Source organism: Coturnix japonica, chromosome 2 (assembly GCF_001577835.2).
Source record: "Coturnix japonica isolate 7356 chromosome 2, Coturnix japonica 2.1, whole genome shotgun sequence".
Taxonomy (NCBI): Eukaryota; Metazoa; Chordata; class Aves; order Galliformes; family Phasianidae; genus Coturnix; species Coturnix japonica.
In genome coordinates, this window is record NC_029517.1 from 11,829,111 (window position 1) to 11,849,120 (window position 20,010).

At 46.6% G+C, this 20,010-nt stretch overlaps 1 protein-coding gene across 23 annotated transcripts in view; it reads left to right on the top strand.

Annotated features, from left to right (window-relative positions):
• The first annotated feature begins 12,978 nt into the window (after positions 1–12,978).
• Positions 12,979–20,010, top strand: part of PARD3 (par-3 family cell polarity regulator) — a 424,465-nt gene continuing 417,433 nt past the window's right edge. For 15 of the 23 annotated variants that reach the window (XM_032443027.1, XM_032443040.1, XM_032443035.1 and 12 more), the window contains exon 1: positions 12,979–13,202. In XM_032443027.1, coding sequence (XP_032298918.1) covers positions 13,083–13,202 — 120 coding nt within the window. In that variant the 5' untranslated portion in view covers positions 12,979–13,082. The remainder of the gene's footprint in view (positions 13,203–20,010) is intronic. The other 8 variants (XM_032443030.1, XM_032443028.1, XM_015853117.2 and 5 more) reach the window with 1 other exon arrangement.

Genomic DNA, 20,010 nt, shown 5'->3' on the forward strand with positions numbered 1-20,010 from the left:
GTTCTGCAGCCCAGACTATGACACGGGTCTCACTTTACTGGCATAAATTTGGTTGGTTCTAAGGGATCTACAAGGAAGGAAGGAACTAGGAAGCAGAGTTTTGGATTCTGCTGCAGAACATGGCATTTCTTCATGCCTTCACTACATGAGAACCTATGTTCTGCTTTTGTTAGCTCATTTGCAACACAGCCTGTGTATTTCCTCTGTGTCCCATGCAGTACATACATACTCTGCTCACAGCTTTAGTGTTGTTCATCTATTCATTACTATCAGTATGTAAGGAGGGGCTGTTAGAGAGAAGGGGACACTCTTTAGCAGAATCTATTGCCCTAGGGCAGGGGGAGATGGTTTCAAACAAAAGAGTGGAGATTTAGACTCTTATATCCTTAGGATATAAGGAAATACTTTTTTACAGTACGTGTGGTGAGGCACTGGCACAGGTTGCCCAGATTGGTGGTGGATGCCCCATTCCTAAAGACATTCAAGATCAGGCTGGATGGGGCTCTGAGAACCTGATCTAGTTTAGGTACCCTTGTCCATTGCAAAGGGGTTGGGCATGGTGGCCTTTGAGGGCCCTTTCCAACTCAAACAAACATTTCTATGATTCTATGAATAAAAGATGAAGTGACACTCACTTGTAGAACAGGTGCAATAAGTGCACGTTATTTACAGAGGCTTTCAGTAGCTTTAAGTTTGTGGTCTATGGGCTCCTACTATCTCTAAGAAAGCAAGTAAAAAGAAGCCACTTGTTAATACACCTCAGATTTTTACTGTAGGGTCAAAAGGTTCATTGGCACTTTTGTAGGGGTCTCTACACTGAAGAGGATCAAAAGCACAGAACAAAAATCACCCTTAAAAAGTATAAATAAGCTGCGTATATCACATTGTCAAGCACGGATAGATAACAAACACCCAAGAAAGATGAAGCAGTTAGAACTGCTAATTAATTTTTCTGTTGTTAAGCTCGTGTAATTTTGTGGTGATTGAATCACAGAATAGAAAGAAATGAGGAAAATGCCTGGGGATGGAACACAATTTTGGTGATAAAGGACCTGGGAATAATAATAAAATGTCAGAGTGCTCCCCTAAGTATAGGTTGCAAAAATTAAATATATTGCCTATTACATAGGTTTTGACAAAGCTAAAAGGACATGTAGATAATTAACTGTCCTGATGGTTTTCTTTAAGTGGCAATAACGAGACCTGCTATTTAGTAGCTTTCCTTTTAAGTTGTATCAGCATGTCTGTACTTGAAAAATGTTAACAGTTTAGTTGACAGCCCTTGCTGGGGTTGGCCAACTGTTAGGAGCCGCAATCTGATATCCAGCTTGAGCACTGAGGTAAATATTAACCACTCCTGGGCAGTCAATCAATACCATTTTTTAGGCTCCTTTCTGTCGCCAGCTGCCACAGGTCCATTGCCTGGCCTCTCTCACCCACCTCACCAAACAGGCCTGAAGGTCCCTGCAGAGCCCAGTGCTGCATGGCACAAGGACATCTGCCTTCCAGCCCCTTGTGGAAGAGGTAAACGATTTTCCCTCAGAAAGCAACTGTTACTCCATGTTATTTTCACAAGGCTGCAATGCCGTTGCTGCAGCCTCTCTTTGTCTTCCTCCTCTTTCCAGAAGAGAAACTTTCCACATCCTCCCAGACCTTCCACCCACCCCTTGTATTCCTGGCTGCCCACGACCCCCTTGCTCAGCTCAGCACCCGCTGCCTGCAGTGCTGGTGGGTGGCTGCAGCATTTCAACCTCCTCCAGCTGGAAAGTGTTGCCAGAGTGAATCACTTTGCTTTCTTGTTACTGCAGTTAGAAGCAAGCTGAAACTTGCTGTTTGCAAGGTAACTTTCATTTTGTTCCCCACATTGTTTCTTTGCCCTTGGCTTACAGAGTTCATTTTTTCTCCCTCTCTTCTGCTTGAATCCAAAACGGAATGAATCAAGTAGTTGCTCTTCTTTCAAACCAACCCTAAAGCTGTCTGAATTCAGCATAGGATATTTACTATTTGTGCAGTTATCTATATTTATGCTTTAAAAAATAAAATTGCTGGGCTCCCCTGGCTGACATGAACAGTCAGGTTCAGCACTGTGGGTTATTCCACTGTCTGATGAGAAACTGATGATGAAATCAGGTGTGTCTGTGGCACGGTCCTGTTTATTTATAATCAAAGCCGTGTTTCCATTAGTGCAGGGCAGATCTGAAGCAGTAGCAGTTTCTCAGATCTGAATCCTTTTCCAGGCTCATGGAAGCCTATATATGAAGCTTTTTCTCAGAACCGTGTGTCCAGACCCTGTCTATGTTTTGATGTACTTCCATTGCTTGTTCTCTTAGCTTCATGAACCTTCCACCCCTTCAGTAAGCATGTCAGAATTTGGAAAATAATAGTGAAGGAACTCATATTTTTACATAGGAATCTATTCGGGGTGATGATGCATACGTTGGAAGCTACCAGTCAAAGTGGAGATATAGCTCCACTTTGCATTTAATCCACTTGCTTATGGATATCAGTGTGATCAGATGAGAAATGGGGGCAGGCACTGGGATGTAGGATAGAAGCAGGGAGACCAAAATCTGTGTTCCTGTTGTTTCTGACAGAGGCTTTGGCCAGAGAAGCAGTCATCAGGAAGAAGGATCCTATCAGCCTCAGGGATCGCTGTTCTCAGGACTGCGGGACAGAAAGAAGATACTTCAGATAATATATCAAGATTTTGAGCAGAGTAGTGTTCTGTGGTATGTTCTCAAAGAGATCTGTGCTTTACTAGCTCTCTTTCACCATCAGGTGAGAAGAAAACAGAGAAGTTTCTGCAAAACAACCATTGAGAAAGGCTGAGCCGGTGGAAGTTGGAAGTGTAGCCAGGATTAGGCAGGAGCAGAGCTCTGGGCTCCCCAGGAACTGCTGCCTTGGGGAGGCAGGGCTGCTTGGGTGATCCTGGTAGGCTGTGTAATCCCCAGAGCAGGTGTTCAAATCTGCATGTGAGCCGGAGCTTGGTGATAGTGAGCCAGACCTTGCTGTAGCTGGGGGTAGAGCTGATCCCAATTGATTCATTTCTTTCCTTTGAGACACTGTATTGCTATTCAAGTACGCTTATAAATCAAAGGTGTTGGAATGAAGTCTTTGTCCTAGGCATACCTATACTTAAAATGACCACTAATGCTGTCTGCTAAATACTGAAGAAGTCCATAAATACTGAAGAAGACTTGGACTAAGGGTGTCCATCACTGCCAGCCCAGTGCTGAGTGCTTGCATGGTGCTCCCCAGTAGTAACCTCATGATCTCCCAGTTTTGATGCGTAAAGAAGCTTGTTAGTTTGCAGAGACGCACCATGAAATGTATACTGAACAATTTTGCATACAAGAAAGGATTGATTCCACAGCAGAAAAGGCAGACAGCAGCAAAATAATGCTATTAATCCTTCTGCCTCTACAGTACTGTTCTGCGTAGACTTTGCCTAGTCATTTGGTGCTGCAAAACAGGTGCTGAGGATTATTAAAGCAAAACTCCCTTGTCAAACCAGCAGTGGTGTTTTGCACTGACTTAGCATAGGTATAAAGCAGTACACAAGTGAAATCTGGAGAAGCATCTTCCATGTCTGATAAGTCTGGCACCTCTCAGCACCACTCAAATTGCCTCCAGCCTCCCACGCTTTGTGGCTGTGTGTTACAGTTCTGCTGTGGAAAACCTCCCCAGGATGCTGCTGCTGTGGCAAGGTTTGTCCTTTGGTGCTGGCAGCCACCAGGGTCAGACCCTGCTGGGTCACACCTGGCAGCCCCAGGGAGAGCCCTCGCTCCCGCTGCACAGTCGGTGTTTGGTTTCGTGCCCCTTCTGTGGGAAGTGTGATTAAAGGGGAGCTTTGCTTTTTCTGAAGAAACTTGAGACCGAACGGCTGTGGCTCATTGTGGGAATGATTGCTGCTCAGCTCTGGTTGCAGGAAGCATTTTGAGGGGAGAAAACTGACAAAGGAGAAAAAGGCTGAGTTAGCAGTGAACAGAAAGAGAAACACGGTAGGGATGAGAAGGCTGAGAGGCAACATTAGCAGGAGAAGGTCCCTCAAGTGCTCTGAACAGGCGTCTCGCAGCACGCAGCTGGGCGTGTGCTTGTGCTTGCATTAGGGTTTCTTAGCAAGCAGCTGTGAGCTATTGGAGACATTGTGTATTGGAATATGCAAGGAGGGAATACACATGCAGAAAAAGTGAGGAGTATCCGTATTATATAACTGATACAAAAAAGGGGAATAGAGGAAAATAAGACCTGATGAAACAGCAATGTGAAAAGCTACAAAAATAATCGTATCTTAAAAGACTGAGACATTTAAAAAGGCATGAAAGCATATTTGTTGTATCAGAAATAGAAAAGTGAGAAGATGCTGTGAACACAAAGCTGTCCTGTGAAGCTGGGCAGAGTGTACAAAACTGTTGTGTGATGAACCACAGGAATCCCAAGTTGCAGTCACCACAAGAGCAGAACAAGTTCAGATAATTGCTATGTGCAAAAGAGGGTGCCTGGAAGTGCAGAAGGGAAAGATTCACTCGTAGGAGATGTTTCCTGTCTGAGAAAAATGTGATTATGTGCATCTGAACTGAGGCGGAGAGGATGAAATTCCTCACAGAAACTCTCTCCTTGTGAGGCTGTATATTTATGGGGCTGGTGAGATGCTGCTGAGCAGCAGGCCTTGTGCAGGCACATAGCTCAGCCCAGATACTGGGAGGTTAAGTGCTGACATAAATCTCACTGTGTGTGAACGTTCACATTAGACATCTTATTCTTATCATTTTGCCCATACATGTATACAGTCATTCAAATTAACCAGTTCACTGTGAATTTTAAAGCTTACATGTTTAAACTGTATTGAGTTCTGCCTTCAGATGCTGTGCCCAGCTTTACAGGACAGCGCTGTATTCGTAGCTTCTTGCATGTTCAATTCTGATACAGAGACACCAAATGTACAGCATGGTTGTTTGAGACCTGAGGTCAGTGACCTGCAGCAGGGAGGTGGAGAGCAGCCCTGCACATGGCAAGTTCTTCTCTGGTGCGACTGTAGCTGCACCCACAGCAGCTGCGTTTTGCAGCAGAATCAGCTGGAAAGCGTGGACTTAGTCCACATATCTCCTTGCTTTAATATTTATTACAAGTGGGAAAAGAAGTATAGAGAAAACAGCAATCATGCATTCTCATTTGTGAGCTGGGCTTGGCTTTGGATTCTGTAGGAAATCAGCCTGGAATCTTCAGTAGCTTATTGATACATCCCATGAGGAACAAAATGCATTTGCAAAACTGTGCTTCAAGTGAATCATCATTATCTACACTGCTATCAGCTTAATAGGGTAATAAGAAATAGATCTCCACTACAGAAAACAGTTGTTTGACCCTGGTGCATTTTAATTATCAAATTCTTGCAACAGCCCATCTGTAATTAAGCTCCCGTCAGCTTCCCTGGTTGCAGGTGAGGCTGTGTGTTTGTGATTCTGGTGGTGCCAGGAAGGCAACCAGCATTTCATGCCTTGAGAATGGTTGTCACTTCTTGGTTTGTAATGCACACACAAAGCAGCATCCTGTGTTTTACTTCCAGTGTGTTTCTGGGTTAAATCATGTCCTGTATGAGTGATCCATTGCTCTTGAATTCATCAGCTTGGGACATAATTTAAGTACTGAATAATTCACTGGTAAGAAGTAGCGGGTTTTTTCAAGAAGAAAAAGTGAGCTGTAAATACTGCTGAGGCATTTCTAATGCACATTTACCTCTGTGCAGTAGTAGTTGCTGGGGCCAAGCAGGGTGTGCCAAAATCCTGGGGCAGATGCTGGGGGGGAGCAAGGCAGGCTGCATGGGGAGAGCCGTATGGAGAGGGCTGAATGGGGTGGGCTACAGGAGGGGCGTGGGGCTAATCCAGTCTGCCTGCTCCATCTGTGCAAGGTAAGCTGCTCTACATTCTGCATTCGAATCTGAACATACAGCCCTGCAGCAGCAGCAGTACCTGTGCTCATGCGGCATGCTCTGTGAGCCTGCAGCTGTGGGGTGCAGGAATTCTTCTTTTAAGCAGGCTGCTGACTGTCTTCAGGGTGAGGGTTCTGTGCAGGGGAGGCTTTGATGCCCAATGAGATGAAGTGAGAGCTGAGCCAACACTTGTGCATCTGTCTGCGGCTCTCAAGCTGTGACTGCTCTCCTCCAGGCACCTTCTGCAGTGCAGTGTGCCCCATTCATATGGGGTCAACCAGAGATGGAAAAACCAAAAGTGATCTTGTGAGGTGATGTCATTGCCACCACTTCCAGCTCTGCTGGCCCTTCACTGGCTGCCCCTTGATGTAATGCTGTGTCCCCATGCTGAAGACAGCCAGCAGGTACTGCATTGGAGAGGATAACTTGGTTGGGATTATGGATTTCAAAACTTTGTGGAACAATTTAAGCCACTGGAACTTTCACTGCGAAGAAATATAAGCTTCTTTGGATGTAAAACACTGTGTGGAACATTAGAATACTCACTCATTTACTGCCATTTTTCAGTTCTGAATAGAGTGAGTTTTTGGCAGGATGCAAAGATCTGTTATGAATTTTAGCTCATGGGGATTCTCCTATTTCAACTGATTCTTCTTTTTACTGATTTCAGCAGCTGTGCATACATTTAAGAAAGACAAGAGGAAGGGATGTCAGATGAAAGGAGAAGTGGGAATGGGGAGAATAAAACAGAGCAGGAGAAGAAAGGCTTTGAGTTTCACTAAAGGAACATGGGAGAAAGCAGAGCATGCAGCAGGCCACGTGTCCATCCTTCTCTTGGATTATTTTTTCTTATTTCATCTTCCTTAAGGAAGATAAGAGTGATTTTGAAAGCAGTGTCCACATTTTAGCTGCTTGCTCTCATTCCTTTTCTCCTTCCTGGCACCCAGCTCTGGTCCCAGCACCCATGGGAAGGGTCTGGGAACTGTCAGAAAGGTGACCGATGTGTGTCCTGATCCTGGTCCTGCTCTTCACATGGAGTTGTGCACTCGCTGTTCTGCCACCAGCTGCTGCTACAGGGTGCATTTTGTTGCTGCTGCTTCGGGACTTTGCTCAGCTGCAAATATTTGTGCATGCGTGAGGTTGTGTTTTCAGCATGAGTAGCAGAAGAGTGTGTTTAAGTCAGTGGGTAACAGAGCATGTGTTCCAAGAGTAAATTAATTCCTGTGCAAATCAGAGAGCTCTGCTGCTATATCAGTGCCCCACACAGCCCTCCCTGTTACCTTCACCATGGGGGGGAAGCTGAGGAAAGGATATGCTTCCCTTCCTACCTACCAATAATTGCCCATAATCATCAAATTAACTTGTTACTGAGAGCTATGATATGTTCCTATTCCCTTTTGATCCAATGAGGATGAGAATAGGGCAAGAAATTAATCAGGGATCCATAAATAGGAACACCAGCTAAGAAATGTGTTCTTCACACACTCGTAAACCACATGAATAATTTGTACTGTGGGGTATATGTACTATCATGTTTTGATAGGCATTTTCACTGACATACCCTGTGGGTGTTCCTCTTCATGTCACAGGAAGGAATTTTTCCAGGAATGCTCATCAATAGATAAAACCTGATTGTGTCAAATAACTTGGCACTACTTCTGTTCAGCAAATGGGCTCCTCTGAGTCGGTTCCAGCTCTGGCAAGTACTTGACAAACGAAACCCAGTTCTGCAGTTCTGTTATGATGATGTTTATTCACTACCAGAGTAGGGCAAATAAGGCCCTCATGCCTGATCCAGTGCCACAGAAGTCAGTGAAAGGCCTCATAAGGCTTTTTTATCTCTGGAATCCTGCACTCTGGTTCTCTAAGCTTTTGAATCCACACCACGAACTGTATCAATAACTGAAAAACTGAGAGAGAAGCAAAGAGCAAATTTCTGGACAGCCAGAAAGAAGGAAAGAGGAATGAAAGAAGGCAATAAATTCTCAGCAGATGTCTCCAACCAGATTTTGCAGATGATGACTGAAAGCACAAGTAACCTCTGACACTTTTATGGAAGCATCAAGTTTTTAAAAGCCTTCTGACAAAGTTAAAGAGAACATCTTGGATCTTAAGGCCTTCTATTCTGCAAGTAGCCTGAAGTCCAGTTTTCTGTACATTAACTGCCTTCACCTTGACTTCTTGCGAGTCCCCACATCCCCCAAGTCCCACCATTGTTAACAGATAACTGGAAAGTTGATAAAAAGTGAATCCTACTACTGGAACACTTGTATGTTTGCTCTCAGTATTGTATGAACAGCCAGCAATGGCCACTCTACTTGGATTATCTGGTACACTGATAATTTTTTTGTGTTGCATTTCTCATGGAGAAACTCAGATGGCCAGATCTCCAGAGCTGTCCTTTGAAATTCACCAGAGGTAATGTTCCTTATCTATCAGAAGGAGTTTCAGTCCGCCAGTACCAGGTTTATGCTCATCTGTTCTGTTCATACTCACTACCTCATTGCTCCCTCCTCAGTTATGGCTCCCAAAGAGGAGCCATAGTGGGCTCACCTGTACTCATCCTCTGCCCCTACCCACCATATGGCTGCCTCAGGTTTTTTCAGGCTCACAAAGGAACCCTCAGAAAGGTGAACAGCTGTGTGCCTTTTCCTTCAAACTGGGGATTCTTTGCTACAATTTCTCCCTTTTGTTGTACCACCAAAGAATTAGTTCTTGTCTTCCCAAACTTTGTGTGTCCAAGTCTCCTGAGCCTGACATCAATACTCGCATGATTCTGTAATTACTTCTTAATGTTTCAAAGACTGTCCATTCCCTAAATTCCAGCCTCTTTTGAGAAGTTGTAGAAAATAATTCTTAATTCAACCTCATTTATTTTCCAGGCCAAAACTAGCCACAACTACTTAATAAGCTTTAATGATCGTCTCATTCATAAAACTAGGTGCTAGGAACCGTTGTTGTGCTGCTCTGTGAGAGTACTGGGAATACACAGCAAAACCTATGAAATATAACTGCAAATTAGTCAATCCATTACTGTAGTTATAAGGTTATATAGAGAAAGATATCAAATAGTCACGTGTGCTTGCTTTGGCTAGAGCAGAAATCCAGAGTAAAATGAAAATAATTTAGTACATTAAAAAACAGATGTTTGAATGTGTGAGGAACATTCAATATAAGGTTTGATCTAATAATTGAGTAGGAGGAGAGTTAAGTTAGTTCAGGATCCTAAATCACCAAAACCTCATAGTAGTCACAAAGACATTTTAGACAATGGCACTTTGAACTCACATGAGGTGCAAAACCATTCTTTGGTAGTTGGTTTTGTCTATTTTATGTATCATCTCCATCTAACCCCCCTCATTTATTTATTTTTAATTTGATTTCTACATGAACTAGATAACTATTTTTCCACTGTAATTCTTTGAGGAACACTACAGCTCTTCAGTTTGACACCGGTCTTTCCACAGTTCTGAATAAACTCTCCTCACCTTAAGGAAATATCTGTGCTTAGCACTGCATGAGCTTCTAACACACTGTGAGCTCAGTCAGTGTTTTCCTGTCAAATCTCACCATGAACAGACTGCTAAATCTGAACATACGCAGAATAAGTCCATAACAATTCCTCAACGCAGTGTATAATTGGAAAATAAACTGTGAAGTAGTTCTGGAAATGAGCGACATTCCACTGCCTGAAGAGCTTTAATATTCAGGTGGAACCTACCCATGGTAATCAGTGGTTGCAAGATTCTCAATCCTTGCACGTTTGTGGTGTATACTCCAGAGAATGCAACCCAGTGGCAGCTTTAAACAGAACTTGAGTATTAATCATCAGCAGTCATAAGCTCTGGTTGTCTCCATCCCCTGCTCCATTGACTTCCTTCTGCCAGACAGATAATTGCCTCTCAGTGGAAGTCTTCCAACAATGTCCCGGTTAGAAAATGGATTGTCAAGTTGTAGGGTATATGAGCTCAACATCCAGAGCTATTTATATATCCACCATCCTGTATTGCATCATGGTGCCCTCTCATTAAGTACACGGAAAGTACTTGTAGTTTTTGTAAACCAGCAACTCTTGCCAATTTTTTCTCCTGATTAGTATAATCCTTTTCTCATAATCTCTAATAATAATGTTTTATACTTCATTTGTCTTAGATAATTAGCACTTGGACACTCTCACAGACTTGTTATCTCGTTTGGTAAAGCTATTTCTTCCTAGTAGATATCAACAAACACTAAACTTAGGAAACTGCATTAGAACGTTTTCAAAGTCATGCATATATAAAGTGTATGTGTGAGTAGCTAGTGAGAAAGAAATCCAGATCTCCAAGGCCCTCACTCTCATTGGTGCTATCATGATCCATGACACATTCTTAATGTTTTGGTCTCAAATCACATTCCAGGATGAAGTTATTTTCTTTCTGCTTCACTACCTAAATTTCCTATTTTAAACATTGAATGAAATAGTATTTCTGTATAAACTGTTTTAGGCTTTTTCCAGGAGACTGTTAGAACAGCTGAGAAACTGCCAAGAAACCTGCTAACAAGTGGGGATTAGATCCTAGGAAAACATGAGAAACCTGTAGCAATGTGTGAGCAGGGGAAGAATCACTGTTGACCAGAAACACTTTCTATTAATAATAATAAATTTTGCAGTGGTGTGGTAAGGTTCCTGATGAGCAACACTGTGTTTCAGTGGATACATGCAAATGGCCGCTGAAAGATAATGCTGAACATTGCCAAGTCTGTCATTATAAAACCTCTTGTTAAAGACAGCACTTCTTGGAAGGGTTGCTGTTGATTTCACATTTTTGCAGCTGTTTCTGCAGGTTTCATGGATGCTGTCTATTAAACCAAGGATTTATAACCATTTTATCTTCTCGGTATGTTTCTAGCAGCACTTATGATCACCTAGAAAGTATGAAACTAGTAGGTTAATGGAAATTCTCAGCATTTTGCAATACTGAATTTGATAGGCTATGGCCATGCAATTATGGAATGTGCTCAGTTGTCTCAGTCATGAGCTGAGTTTGCCTTGCTGTTGTTTTCTTCTGCCTCCCTGACCTCCTGCATTCTGCCTTTCTGTTCCAGAAGTGAAACACTGGGGACAAGCTGAGGTATTACAATATGTCAGGCATGCTTTTCTTCTGCTTTCAGAGACAGCCCTATTGTTTTTCATTCAGCTTTCAGATCTTCACCCAAGTTACTTGTTTAGGTAAGGCAGGCATATAACAGAAATGACACTGATATATATGCAGAGCAGAATTATCTGTAGCCCAGTGGGTGAGATATCTCATCTTTGCATGTCCAGAAGTTTTCCAGAACCACTGTTAGTGGAAACAACGCTACAGATTTCAGTGAAATTGAACTGCATATTTGAAGGATGAAACTTCTATATACTGACCTTTTCTTTGCTTTAAACTGCTAATTAGATTGCAAAGGGCTAAGGATGCCAATGTCATTCTTCTATTTTAATTGGGCAATATTTTCACCAAGTTTTAAGAATATCATTTTTCCTGCCTTTTAGTTGAGTGTCCATTAAACTGCAAATAAGTTTTTCTATTTGGATCCTGTTTGAAGTCCCTGATGTTACCAAAACCACCACCTATGGGTGCAGGAGTGGACAGGCAGCTGCTGAGGCTGCTGCTGGGTAGGAAGCAGTGGAGAACATGGCTGAAGTGCCCACAGTAGCATCAGGATGCTTGTGTTATTTGCTGTGAAGCTTACACACTTCATGTCTGTGGGACCATGAAATGGGGGGTGGGGAGGGAAAGCATTTTCCCTGCCTTCACGTCTTCCGACCTCTACCTTTGTTCTGCAGTTAATTTGAATTTCACAATTTATACCTAAAGGAAACATTCTGTCTGGCCACACCAAGTGCTCAGTGAACTGTGCAGCTCCACAGTCTTAAATGAAATCCATGGAAAAATGTGAGAGGTATTTGCCAAGCATTTTGATGGCTCTGGGGAGTAAACTGCTCAGCGATCTCATTAATGCTCATGTACATTGGTCATAGAGTTGCTTGAGTTGGAAGGGACCCTTAAAGGCCATCTGGTCCAACCCCCTACAGTGAACAGGGATATGTACAACTCCATCAGGTGCTCAGAGTCCCACTGAGCTTCTCTAGGGATGGGGCATCCACCACCAATCTGGGCACCCTGTGCCAGTGCCTCACCACCTTTACTGTATAAAAACCCTTATTTATATCCAATCTAAATCTCCCCCCTTTTAGCTTGAAGTCATTTCTCCTTATCCTGTCCCAATAGACCCTGCTAAAGAGGGTGTTCCCTTCTTTCTTACAGCATCCCTGTAGTTACTGAAAGACCTCTATTAGGTCTCCCTGGAGACTTTTCCAGGCTAAACAGCCCCAGGTCGGTTAGAATCAGCCTGATGACACATTGGTTTTCTCCTGTGTATCTATGCCAGTTCTGTCATGCTAAAAGAAACACGAAGGGCCATGAAGACCACCTGGCTCTCCACAAAAGTCAGGTAGAAAAGTGGAAAGATACTGTTTCCATGCTTTCTGCAGTTTAGCGCCTTAGTTTCATCCTTCAGATTAGTGGCGGAAGAGCAGCAGGCAATGCTCTGAGAGGAACAGCCGGCTGCGCCCACTCCTCTCAGCGGACCAACTGGTGTCGGGGGGAACAGCTCCTGCAGGGTTAGCGGTGCCGCCAGGGCTCGGGCCGGCCACCCCACCTCCACCGGGTGCCAGCGCTGCTCCTCGGCTGCCCGGTGCGCCCCGCGGCGCCGTCCGGCTGCACCCGCCCCGCTGCAATGCCCCGTTCCTCCGGAGCGGGGAGGCAGCGCCGCGCCCCGCCCGCCGCCGCTGCGCGCCGGGGCAGGCGCCGAGCAGGTGGCCGCAGGCAGCGGGCAGCTCCGCGGCATGTGAGCGGCCACGGCCTGCCGAGCTCCCCCAGCCAGGCAGAGAGCGGCCCTCGTCCTGCCGTACCCCTACCCCGGTCCCCTGCTCGTACCCCTGCAGCGGGGCGCACGCAGCGACAGTCCGGCGGCGGCGGCGGCCGGGGGCTGAGCGCCGCGCCCCGCCGGGGGGCGGCCGTGGCGGAGGGCGGAGAGGCGGCGGAGGAGGAGGAAGAGGAGGAAGAGGAGGAAGGCTGCGCGGGGCCGGAGGGATTCGGGATCCCCCCGGCCACGCAGGATGAAAGTCACCGTGTGCTTCGGGAGGACGCGGGTGGTCGTACCCTGCGGGGACGGCAACATGAAAGTTTTTAACCTCATCCAGCAAGCGGTGACCCGGTACAAGAAGGCAATCGCCAAGGTGAGGGGCGCGGGGAGCGGCGCCCGCGATCAATATGGCGCTTCCCGGAGCGGGGAGGGAAGCGAAGGGGGGAAAGTCCGGGCTGCCCCGCTCGGGGCGGCGGCCGCGGGGCCTCGGTCCGGACGGCGGCGGCCCCAAGCAACCAACCCAGCGGAGCTGCGCTCGGAGCGGCCGCGGGAAACACGAAGGGGGGGGCGGCGGCCCCTCGACCGGCCTCCCGGCGCCGGCCTCTCTGCGGCGGCCCCTCGGCGGCGGGCGGAGAGCGCGGCTCCCCGCGGGCGCCTGGCGGGCCTCGGCCCTTTGTTCGTTAGTGCCCAGCAGCGGGGCAGCCGCCGCCGGGAGCGCCGTTGCCGCGGGGCGAGGCGGGCTGTTCGGCCCGGCCCGGCCGGGGAGGGGCGCGGGGGCCGGTGTTGCCCCGGGCGGGTGGCGGAGCCGAGGCGAGAGCCGCTGGAAATCCAGCCGCAGGCTTCCCGGCCATCCAGGCCCGGTGGGGAGGCGGTGCGGGGGGAGTCCGCCAAAGGGACGCCCCCGGGCCGAACCCCCGGTCCCACTCCGGCCGAGGCTCCGCGGGGCCCCGTGCGGCCTCTGCGAGGCTCCGGTTGTACGCGGGAGCCCCGAGAGCTGGAGGCGGCCGCGGGGTGCGGGAGCCCCGAGCTCGGCCTGCGGTGGGGCCGAGCCCGAACGCTGTCCGTGCCGGCCTCCTAAAGCCCCATGTTGAAATCTCGGCTGTGGTTGTGCGGCGGTTACACGCTCGGTTTCCCTGCCACAGATTTGTTGGAACTGCTCTTTTGCGTCTCTCCGCTCTTTTTCTTGTACTTTCTTCTTGTTGCTGCAAAGTTTTTAACCAGCCGTTGACTGGGACTATACCAAAGTCTCTCTCTCGAAGCTAAATTGCCATCCCTTCTCCTTTCCTCTTCTCGATTCGTTGAAGCGCTGTGTGCAGCTTTTCTGAGCCGCTCAGTTGGTCCTCACTCCCCCAGATCTGGGAGTTTTATGTTGGCAAACGCCGACCTGAAAGCTCTGAAGCTGCAGCTCGGCTGGGAGAGCTCTGTGGGTAGAAGCGGTGGGTGGGATCCCGGGAGATGTCTGAGATCGGTGTTCTCAGAGGGAGCTCTGGGTGCCGCATGGTGGGGGGACACTGGGGCTTCCATCTCCTCCCTGCTCTGTTCCTGAGGGTCCTGATTTGGAAGAATAAAAGCAGGAAACGCTCGCTGCACTTTTATTCTCCTGCAGCAGTGGCGATTCTGGCTAGGAAAAGAGTAAGGGGCTGCCTGGCATGGGGCTGCACGGTCACTGGTTGCATGCTGCAGGCGCTGTGTGTGCACACATGCTGTGGGTACAGCATAGTGGCCCTAAGTATATCCTGTGGGAGCACCGAGGGCTTCATTGGGCCGTTTGTGTGAGAAGCATTTGCAGAATTCGTTCTTCAGTGCTCCAGCATTGGCAAATATCAAGTATTGTGATGCCTGAGATTTGCAGATAGTCACAGCCTGGCTCCCCCAGCTCCCTGCCCTGCTTTACGTGGCGCGGTGCTGCAGGTATTAGCAGTTATACGGCGGTTACACAGAGTGCCACGGGTATGGGCTGGAGTAGCCGTAATTACTGAGATTGTTTCTATTATATGGAAATAATGTGGTTGAAAACTTAGCAGCAGCATCCACAGGCTCCTCTGTGGGTGCTTTTTGCAGCCAGTGTCACACTTTGTGTTTAACCTGACCTCAGCAAAGCTTTTCCTCAGTGCTACCTGGGATGGATCCCAGAGACTCCCATATGTGCATGGGTAACATTGTAAATGTATGATTCCAGGGGCAGGGCTTCATGGGTTACTGTCTCCTTCCAGCAGTTACATGGTTGCTTCCAGTGCTGGTGTAGTGTTAGTGTAGCACTAGTGTAGCCAGGGAGCAACCCTCCCATCTGGAGGGAGATGGGGAGGAGACAAAGTGATTTCTGCACTGAGAAGTGAAGGTGTGTGTGTGATGAAGGGCCCTCGCAGCTGGCCCCACACTGACACGGAGTTTTCCTGAACCACTGCTGTGGAAAATGCCTTTGTGGTGGAACAGTATTCAGAATAGTTTAATGAAATGTATGGTTTTCATGCTGACTGCAAAGCACCATTCCTCATCCTGCCCAAGGTCTGGTAGCTCAGTGTTGCCGTGCTGCTGGGAGAGGGTCGGAGCTGCTGCTGGCCTCAGCCAGAGCTACCTGAACTCTGTTACTGAGGCCACGTGCTGGAAGTGAGGAGAGTATATATTCAGGTAATGGAGATGGTAGTGAGGTTCTCCTCTTTATGAAACATTTTAGCTCATGGCTGACACACCTACTTGCTGCAGCCTCTTGTGGAATCTGCTATCTGTGGTTGGGGTTTGTACACCTCAAAGAAGTTCAGCGTGGATTAACACAGCTGTTGGTACTAAATCTTTATGTGTGGAATGACTTCCTAACATGGTGGGCTGCGTGTGGAGTGCTTTGTGTCCAGGAAATCTCTGTGATCCCTTGCCTTTGTTCCAAAGGGAGCTCTGTATCTGAAACGTGATCCATTTCTCCCCAAGTTTTGTTTGCAGAGAAAGATGAAGTGAATTGAGAGATGTTTGTGAAGTCCACCTGTCCAGGGTGCTCAGAGGTGGTGTGTGACACAGCTTCTGAAACGAGCATTCCATGAGCCTGGTTGGTTCAGGTGGTGGCCAGTGTGAGGGTAGCTCAGGGTTTGGTGGGTTCCACATCTGTGCCATTCTGGTTGTGGTTCCTGGGCAGTTCATTTGGTGCTTGAATGGTGCTGCAGAGGAGCTATGGGGGTCCTTGGGAAGAGGGGGGAGGAGTGATCAACCAGCCTGAGTTGTGTTAACATCAATGGGAAGAGAAGATGGGCTGCTCAGCCAGGGAATGGGCTGCCGGGCATATAGTTTGAAATGTTTAAAACAAGTGATTGCTTATGACCTAACATGAAAGTGTGGAAAATGTCCATTAAAATAGTGTAAAGTTGAGTGTGTCAATTGACTTTTTATAAGAAAAGATTTCAGTGTTTATCTTCTAGCTTTGCTTTAATCTTAGTGCAGTCAGAAATGTTTCTTTTTGATTCTTGTATTTACTCATCGGTAACTCCTTCCTGTGGTAATCTTTTTGAGATACCAAAGGTGTTCTACTTTTCATCTCGCTTTTCTTGCAAACTCGGTCTCCTCAGGGGCCGTTGGGGCTCTTTGTGGCTGTAGATCCTGCTGTCCCATGTGCCATGAGCTTGTCGAGGTGTTTGTAGATTGCACATAACTCTGATTTTCTGTGTAAGATAAGGAAATGATCAGAAGCTCTTCCTGAACCCACAGCATTTTAGGAGAATCCTTTCTCCCTCATCAGAACACTGTGGGAAATTAAATGTTGGAGGGATTGCAGTATCGTATAGAACAATGCTTGAATTATTAATTTTAAACCCTCAGGACGTTAATATTTGTTAGAAGTAATTGCAATCTCTTAGCTGGTAGCATTTGGAGGCAGCTGTTGATATCGGACCAGGACTCAGAACCCCTCAGTGCTGAAAGCAGAGGTAACTGTGTCAGGTGCCACCCAGAACCTTGAAGTCCCAGCTTGCTGCTAGACATGAAATCCATTAGCAGGGAAGCACGAGGGGGAGGCTGTGTCCTTAGGGAATGTGTGGCAGCTAGCACAGGAGTGTGTCAGCATGAAAATCCCCTGACTCTGTGTGTGCTTTGTACGGGTGTTAGCATTCTCTCCACACAAAAGTGGCTGCCGGGTTTTGTCACAGGCACAGCTGGTTTGCTCAGTATGCCTTTGGGATACCTCTTTGCAGTCACAGTGAAGATGCTCGTGGGCAGTGATGGCATAAGTAGCATAAAGGAGGTTTGTTTTGCTTATGTGAGCAATATGTATCTTAGCTGGATGAGCTGCAACGTTGTTTTAAGATAGTATTGCATAGTTTGTCAATATTTAGCCATTACTTACTGATGGCAGCAGCACAGTGAGCTTTGTGGAAGAGAGGCTTGCGGGCAACTCACTGTTGGATGCTGAGCTCAGCTGCAGCACTGAAGATGGAACTGTGGAGATCTGTGAAAGCACTCAGCGTGGTCTGTGAGTGGCTCTGGCCTGCAATTTGGGGTTGAGGAGCTGCCAGCCTTCCTCGTCTCGGGCAATAGCCTCGACCAATGGAAACCATCTGACTCTCATAGCTCTTTGCACTTCAGCTGCAGTTATGATGGTTGCAGATGTTTTAGCCGGGCAATAAAAGTGCTGCTGGAAGTAGCACTTTCTCAGTTGAATCAGACTATGACATCTTTTGGTTGAGGCACATTCAGTCTGGTAAAATAAGATGGAGTAAACGGGGGAGAAACATTACTGATACTGGTCAGACAGAACACGGCTCATGTAGCTTTAAAACAATTTCCTGGTTCTTCAAAGGAAAACAAACCTCCTCATCCAAATGGAAACTGAATGGATAAAACATGCAACAATGCTGAACCAATGCTTATGTATATTGAAAATAAAGTGGAATTCTTCTGACATAAATCCAGAGTATGGCACAGATGTTCTCACTCAGAAATGTTTTGTGAGCAGTAAGAAAATAAAAAGTGGAGGAAAAAAAAAAAGTATTAAAAATTCTGCAAGATACATTAGAGCATCTGTGCTCTACTTTTTTATTATTTTTTTTTTAATACACAGTATATATTTTCCTTGTTTCTTTGAGGTCATTTTACTGTAGTGCTTAGCAAACCTGATCCTGGAACACAGATGAAAAAATCCAAGAAGCCAAACTGCCTCTGAGAGAAGTTCCATAATGCAGCGATGATGCTTAAAAATGAGAAGGGAGGAAGAATGCTTTAAGCTGGCAGCACAGTTGTCCACTGTGCTTATCAGGGAGACTGGTACTGCTGGTGGAAAGGGAATGAGTCGAATTCTGAATTTGGGAATAAGTAATCTTAAACTACGAGTGACCATTAGGGTGTTTTTGTTATTAAGATAATCACATTCATTTTGCTTGTGACCATGTTGAAGTATTACACTGTTTCCAGTTGGTAGCTTTAGTTATTTTCACAAATTGCTTCCAGCTATTCGTTAAATCAGAAGTGCTTTTAATAATTATTTTTGTTGCATTTACTCTTAAAAAACAAAGCAAACCAAAAAGCCCTCAAGGAGCAGATCTGTGAGGGTGACTTATGTTCCACTTGAGTTTCTTCTTGTACTGGTGATACAGATCATGGAATCATTGAATATCCCTGGTTGGAAGGCACCTATAAGGTTCACTGAGTCCAACTCCTGTCTCCACACAACACCACCCCAAAATCAGACCGTACACTGAGAGCACTGTCCTGATGCTTTTTGAACTCAGCAGTTTGGGGCCATGAGTGCTTTCCTGTGAAGCCAGTGCCACAGATCCCACTGCTGAAGATCCTTTTCCTCATGACCATCCTGGCCCTGCCCTGTTGCAGCCCTATTACATTCTCTCTACCAGCTAGCAGTGCTGTGCTTGATGCACCCTGGGATACAAATGGCCTTCCTAGCTGCTTGGGCATGCTGCTGGCGTATATTCAAATTGATGTGGCCCAATACCACCAGAGCCAGTGTTGCCTCTTCCCAGATGCAGAATCTGACACTTGCTCTTGTTAAATTTCATGTTGTTATTGGTTGCATAGCTCTCTAATTTGTCCCTCTCTGCAAGGCCTCTCTACCTTTGGTGGGGTCAACAGCTCCTCCCAACACCAAGTCCCAAAAAAAACGAAGAATGTATCCTGACTGAAAGCTCTCAGACTAGGACCCATTTGCTGTATTTGCACGTGGACCTGCTGGAAATGTGCACAGGAGCATTCGTTGTACCTGGCTGGATGCACAGTGCTGGCCCTCTGAGATTGTCTGTGGTAGAAAATAAGCACGCCTTGCTTGGGAAATGTCGATACAGAGAGTCTTCCAAATTGAATTCAGTGCTGACCTTGCTGCTCCAAGAAATGCTGTGTGAGATAAGGGCTCACCAGGCACTCACATCAGCAAAAGCACCTGCGTTGTTGAGGTGCAGAGGACACTGATTTCATTGAATTAAGGCAGGATGGATGCCATGCTGTGTCTCAGGGTCTCCAATGAAAGGGAAATTTCATCAAGGCTGAGTGCATTGGAGCACAGACTGTTTGTGTTGTGGTGCCACGAGATGCCAGACAGCCCCATTTGCAAGGCTTTGTGCTGGGCTTCTTGGCTTGCTTGGCCTCCCGTGTCATCACATCCCTGGTGCATTGGGACTTCTTAGTAATGGGGACAGGGCTGGCAGAAGGGAAAGGATTGCAGGGAGAAGAGTGGACTTCTGAAGGTGGAGGGAAAAAGAGTTGGTGGCCCTGGAGTCTGGCCAAAGGAAAAACCTCCATGGCCATGACAAATGGATGCAGCTCCTGGTACCATTTCTTTCACACTAGGGAAATAGGAATTTACAAGGGGGCAAGATGATAAATTGCATACTGACAAATGAGAAGAGTTGAAGGTAGGAAGAATCTGGTTAGCTCTTTGCCCCAGAGGTAAGCACTCAATTTAGGAAGAGGGTGAAATATGCGTCCTCAATGTGACACCATGTCTGTCACTCAGAGGGCTTCACTTGAAAAAGAAACCTGGGGACTTTATTACCGCAAGCTGCCCTTTTTGGGTGATAGTTGTCCTGAAAGTAGTGAATCTCTGACGTGGCAGTGAAAATAAACACTGTTTTGGAAAACGACGTCCAAATTTTAGCCGTACTTTCCTCATTCTCTCAGCTTAACTGTCCGCTTATGCAGAGATTCTGGACCTTTGCAGTAGAAGCGAGCTGCTGTGTCATTAGTGGTTTGGTTTA